Below are 6,140 nucleotides of genomic sequence, written 5' to 3' on the forward strand. Positions count from 1 at the left end.
CTCATTGGAGAAATAACAAGATTGAAATTCAGTTACTTTCCCTCTCTAAAGTGGTTTCGCTCTCATTCTCTCGAGGAATCTCACATCACGTTCTTTGCACCTTAGGTACTATACCTCATCTCAATGTTCATGATGGAACATTTGGCGCTGTCTGTGGGGAACGGTAGATTTTGATTCCCGGACTACGTGGATTGCAATTTGGTTTAGAAAAATTCGATTTTCTGCGAGGTTTACTACGATTTGAAGATTTTTGGTTGAATTCTTGGTTCATCGACGGAGCCTGATGGAATCGTTTCGCCAACGGTGTAGCGAGGAACCGGAGCGGAGCGACGTTTCTTCCCCGCGCACCGCAAGGTTAGATAGACATCGCCATGCGGAGGCACGCCGTGAACTGAGTGGCGACTTAAGACTGCAAAATGAGTGTTTGCAGGAGCAATTGAAATACTATCACCTTAAGCAGTGGAATAAGGAGGAGAAGGAGGTTGAGGCTGTTGCGGAGGTCAAACCATTCTCGGCAGCGGTGTGAGAGGTGACCATACCAGACGGTATGACAAGCCTCGTGTTGGAGACGTACGACGGACAAACCAATTCGCAAGATCATCTGCTACGTTTCAATGTGAAGATGGCGATAAGCGCGGTTTCTGATGTGGTAAAGTGTAGAATGCTTCCGTCCACATTCCGAGGTACAGCAATGACCTGGTTTATGGCCCTGCCACAGGGATCCATAAAGAAGTTCCGCGACTTTGCGTCGAAATTCCTGGGCCAGTTCTCTGCCGGCGAGGTCAAGGATCTGTTTCAGATTCGGCAGGAGGAGCAAGAGACGTTGAAGCAGTACATGGAACGGTACAGCGCCGTGTCCGCGAGATTTGAAGAGGCGGAACCTCGGACATGCGTATGCGCTTTTAAGAACGGATTGTCGTCAGGAAAGCTGAGCTGCGAGCTGGGTAGGAAACCAGCGCGCTCGATGACTGAGGTACGCACCCGAGCGAGAGACTACATCATAGAAGAAGAAGACGATGCGTGTAAGAGGAAACGGTTGAAGGCGGCAAAGGTGTCGCTGGCGAGGAAATGGATACACGACAAGGAAGCAAGTAATGTGCTGAAGGTTAAGGAAGTTGGCCAATTAATTAAGGAATTCAAGGGAAAGCCACTCTATTCGAGAAAAGATAGCATGGAGCGCAAGCCCTCTCGGCGGGCAACTAACTTTCGCCGACGAAAGAGGCCAAAGTGGAACGCGGGCGATGAATCGGCAAAGTCACTCCTGGAGGCGATGGTTGCGGAAAAAGGCGAGGATAGCGAGTACGAAATTGACCCCTGGCACAACGACAAGGGTCGGTCCAAGTGGTGCGTGTATCACAACCTGGGGGGCCATAACACCAGTGACTGTGTATCTCTGAAGGGCCAAATTAGGCAGTTGATCAAGGCGAGGCAACCACGGGTTACAGGACATGGGTTGGACAAGGACAGCATGAAGAGAGCGCCAAATGCAGGAAACGAGAAGATAAATATGGCGAAAGAAAAGGAAGCAGAGGAACACGTCGACGACAGGGGTGGAACTGTAAGACCTGGATTTTCAGAACAAGTTAATTTCCGACTCACGCGTAGAATCAGTGTGAGCGTGACAAGAGTTTGGTATTAGAGAAAGATTAATGAAGAAGAAAGTTCAGGAATTACTTGAGGAATGTTGCGTAGTTGCTTTCGGAGTTAGTACGAGTCGTCTGCACATCTGCCTTATGGCGAGCGTGTCCAGAATAGGCTTTTTCGCTTCTAGAGCAACGTTTTAAGGGAGATTTCTAATCCTTGGAAAATTTAAAGATTCTCTTTATTTTTCCTTCGACCAGCGTTTCATTTCGGAACTCTGGACTGTACGCACGATAGTATTCACTTTTCGGAAGTTCGCCGACGCTAATTTCTTTGCTTCAAAACCCTAGATTCGAGCGATGGATGAAGACTTTTTCTATTCGAGACTTCTAACGGACTTTCCGTCCGCGCTGCCAGATTTGTTTCGACATTTCCAATCTTTCTTCAGAAGGAAGTTTTGTCGTCCGGCGATCACAGCAAAAAGTAGTTTTTCGGGACAGATTTAACTTACACCGCTTTTGAGATTTTCGATATCGTTTTTCCCATATCATAGATATTTGTTTTGAGTTCTGGATTTCTGACGCCAGAATCTCTCTTAGAATTCCTTGGTGAACGTGCTGCAAAAATCGGAATCGCGAAATTTTCATTTTCCCGGGATTTCGCCCGCCTATAAATAGGCGTAAAAGCAAAATATCTTCCATTTTCCTCCATTAGTGGCCCAAATTCGTGGAGAGCAAGGGGGGAGGAGATTTTCGCGAAAACTTGACCAATCTTCGCGTAGTTCGTCCCTACTTCTAGGTATCGAGGTAACTAACACGAATCCTATCTCTGATTCTTGTTTCTGTTGCGTTTCTGACGTCGTTTCTGTGCTCTAAGTTTTGAGATTTTTCTAAAATTGTCCGATTTCCTCGATTTCTTGCTTGGGTTATGTTCTCTAGGTTCCCAAGAGCCTAAAACCTCTGTCAGTAAACTCTGATTGTGATCCAGTTGACAGGGATCTGAAAAACTGATTCAAAACCCTTTTTGCTCACATTTCGAAACTTTATTGTCGAGAAGTCATAATCTGACTTCGTGCCTTTAGGATTAGTTGTTACATATGTCGTGAGGATCATTGCTGTCAAATTTGTTTTCCGATCTGATAACTTTGAGGTTTTGAGCTTTTATTTTGGACCAAAATGCCCCTGGATAGTCGTATTTCGGCCCGATTGTCCGAAAATTGTTCTGACAGTTTCTTTGCCTTAGTTTTACCCTAAAACTACCTTGTGAATTGATTTGATCGAGGAAAAAGAGTCGAAGCCCTTTTTCCTTTGAGGCCGTGGGTTATTACCTTTAGGGGGGAGTTTTTCGTTTTCGAAAACTTGTCCTTTCGTACCCGATTGTCGTATTCTGAAGCTTTAATGCTTTGTCTATCGTTTATGTATTGTTTTGCGATCGAACTAATCGATTTTGTTTGGATTCTGCTTTGTTTTCTCCGAGGTTCAGTTGAAGGAACTTTAGGAACTTCAAAGCAATTGAGTGAAGGAGCCTTTGCTTGTGATTGCGAAGCTGGATCAGCTCGAGGTTAGGGCAACTTACTATATTTAGCTATGATTGCATGATAGGCGTCGATAAATTCGACTTATGCTTTATCTGATGTTGTTTATGATGATGAGTTGATGTTATGATGCTTTTCCATAACTTGTGATGTTGTGCTTTTGTTGGATTGAGCGTTTTGACGCGACTTCGGAGTGGAGATTCATTGATCTGGTGATCTTTGATATTTTGGGTTGGATGAACAACCCTAGGCAAGTCCAAATGTGGGGTTTGAGACGTAGCCATATGTTGGGATTCGTTGGAATTCCTAGACTTTCCCCGGGAAATGTATTTTGGGTGGTTGATTTTTGGAAACTTAGAATGATAGAGCTTTCGAAAAATAAAGACTTGAGAAACTTAGACTTTGAGAAATAAACTCATAACTTGGCTAATTCGAATTGAAACAATTTTTATTAACGTTTAAGCATAGGAGAACTGAAGGGGAAAAATATTTACGAAAGGCGGGGAAATGTCGACTTATGTTGTGGGTTTGGAGAGTTTGGAATTGGGGAAAGCCACTGAGGTGAGCTATGGTGATGATTGAAAGTCACCGAGTACTCTAGTACTCCTGGTAGTGTTGTTCGAGTCGTGTTGTATTGACCGGCACAGACTCTGGGTTTTGCTTGTGAGTTTTGTGGTGGGAGTTGTGTTGTATTGACCGACACTAACTCCGAGTCGTGTTGTATTGACCGACACTGACTCTGGTTTTGATAATCATATTGCACACGTGCATATACGCGATGAAGTGCCAAGCGGAGTACTTCGGTATAGCAGGAAGTAACGATCAGCCATGCAGAGTTGAATCGGTCCTGACTATATCTGGCACAACAGGAGGTAACGATCATCCAAGTAGAGTTGTATCGTGCCTGTTGATGTTCGGCATAGCAAGCAGAAATGGTCAAACCATGTAGAGTTTGTACCGTCTTGACTATAGCCAAAGGTGATAAGCGACGCCCGAGCAGAAATGGTTAAACACGAGGCCAGTGTTACGACCGTCTCGAGGTGCCCAGCCTATAAGTGGCAATACCATTGGTTTGTCCCGTCGCCAAGCAGAGTGACGTCGTTGATTTGTCCCGTCGCCAAGCAGAGTGACGTCGTTGACTTGTTCCGTCGCCAAGCAGAGTGACGTTGTTGATTTGTTCCATCGCCAAGCAGAGTGACGTTATTCGGGTTTGTGTCAGCATATTCTGCAGTGACACAATGCATCTTATTATGATTTGATGTTGATTAACATTGTTACGTGTTTTGGTGATTGAATTGTGTAAGAGATTCGATAACATGCTATGTATATACCTTAGGGTAGGCAATACATAACTGATATGTATGTATATATAACATATATATATACCCCCTTTATCGCATGTTGATTGTATATCTATTGTATTCTGTAAGTTGACCCTGGCGCCTTGGCTTTGTTTGTATGTTTGTGTTTGGGCGGTCGGCCTGCTGCCAGGCGTCTGTCAGCCGGTTCGTGATGATTCGTTGTGCGGGAAAGACCCGGAGCGAAATGACTAAGACTAAAGCTTTCGACGAAGACCCGGACTTCATGCCTGATCGAGGGAGGGTCGATGATAGTAGTGTGGGTTATGGGTGGTTAGAGTCTTTTGGAGTTGGTTGTTACTGTAATAGCTCTGATTCGTTTTGCTTTTGGGACAGGGTAGGTTCCCGACGCATGGCTTTTGTGTGGTTCTCTTACTGAGGGATCACAGTGAGTCAGTCGGACCATAGGGGTCTTTGCTTAGGCCATTTTGAGGCCGACTTTCTCCTAGTGGGTTGTAATTATACTCTTTCTCACTCACACTTCTGGTTTTGTACATATTTGCCTACGAGCACACTACTTTGGAGTCACTGCAAGTGTGCGTGACGTGGAAGTGCAGCTGAGGCTGTACATGTTTATATTTGATGTATATTGGTAAGTTTAGTGGTTGGGTTATGACTTTATTTCCTTTTCGCTTTATTTAAGAAGGAATCAATCGAAAAAAATTACCTGTTTTTCCGCAAAAGTTTATTTTTGGTTACTAAAGTGACACCTGGAAGTCGGGGTGTTACAGGAACGATAGCCAGAACGGTTAATGCAATCACAGGGGGCCCTTACGGCGGCGACATCACATCAGCGGCAAGGCAAAAGCGGGAAGAGGCGGTGGCATCGGTCCAGGGATATCCAGCTCCATTTGGGTGCCAACACCCAGATATAGTAGTATCATCCGCAAATTATGAGGGAATCAAGGCCCATACACATGATCCATTGGTGGTAATGGTAAGAATTAATGGGTTCAATGTGCAGAGGGTGCTTTTGGACCAAGGCAGCTCAGCAGATATCATCTACGGGGACGCGTTCGGACAGTTGGGGCTGACAGACAAGGATTTGATGCCATACACAGGAAACCTGGTAGGTTTCTTGGGAAAGCAGGTTCGGGTACGCAGCTATGTGGAGCTGGACACGGTTTTTGGAGTGGGCGAGGACGCCGAGGTCCTAAGGATAAGGTATCTGGTCCTACGGGTTGTAGCAGTTTATAACGTAATCATAGGACGAAACACTTTAAATCGCCTCCATGCAGTGATATCCACGGCCACCTCGCGATAAAGTATCCACTGCTCTGCGGAAGGATAGGAAAAATAGTGGTAGATCAAGAGGGGGCGATGAACTGCTACAGCAATAGCCTTAGCCACTATGGTAAGAGAGGAGCCGGCGACGGACACAGATGTCATGAGATTGAGGTAGCTGAAGGCGGGCAAGAGCGTCCGGCTACACAGAGCCAGGGCGACGCGGGCAAACGAGAGAGGCAGGTCAGCAAAAAGGCGAATAGGACGAAGAAAGGGGGAAGTCAGGGCGAGGGGGCCCGGAAGGCAGGGCAAGACAGATCTTTTACTCGTACAGATAGCGAACGGTATGGAGAGAGCTGGGACATGGATGCAACCAGTAGAGGCGTACTGGCGATTGAGCCTAGGCTCACCCTTGAGCAAGAACGGCGCCTGAGTAAGTTGGT

At 45.9% G+C, this 6,140-nt stretch overlaps 1 protein-coding gene across 1 annotated transcript; it reads left to right on the forward strand.

The window, feature by feature from the left end:
- Positions 1-547: 547 nt before the first annotated feature.
- LOC130739946 (uncharacterized) lies at positions 548-5,737 on the forward strand. The gene is made up of 2 exons (XM_057592421.1): positions 548-1,558; positions 5,438-5,737. Exons 1-2 carry the CDS (start codon positions 548-550, stop codon positions 5,735-5,737), a joined length of 1,311 nt encoding a protein of 436 aa, XP_057448404.1.
- The last annotated feature ends 403 nt before the right edge of the window (positions 5,738-6,140 follow it).

Source organism: Lotus japonicus, chromosome 1, assembly GCF_012489685.1.
Source record: "Lotus japonicus ecotype B-129 chromosome 1, LjGifu_v1.2".
In the NCBI taxonomy this organism is placed as follows: Eukaryota; Viridiplantae; Streptophyta; class Magnoliopsida; order Fabales; family Fabaceae; genus Lotus; species Lotus japonicus.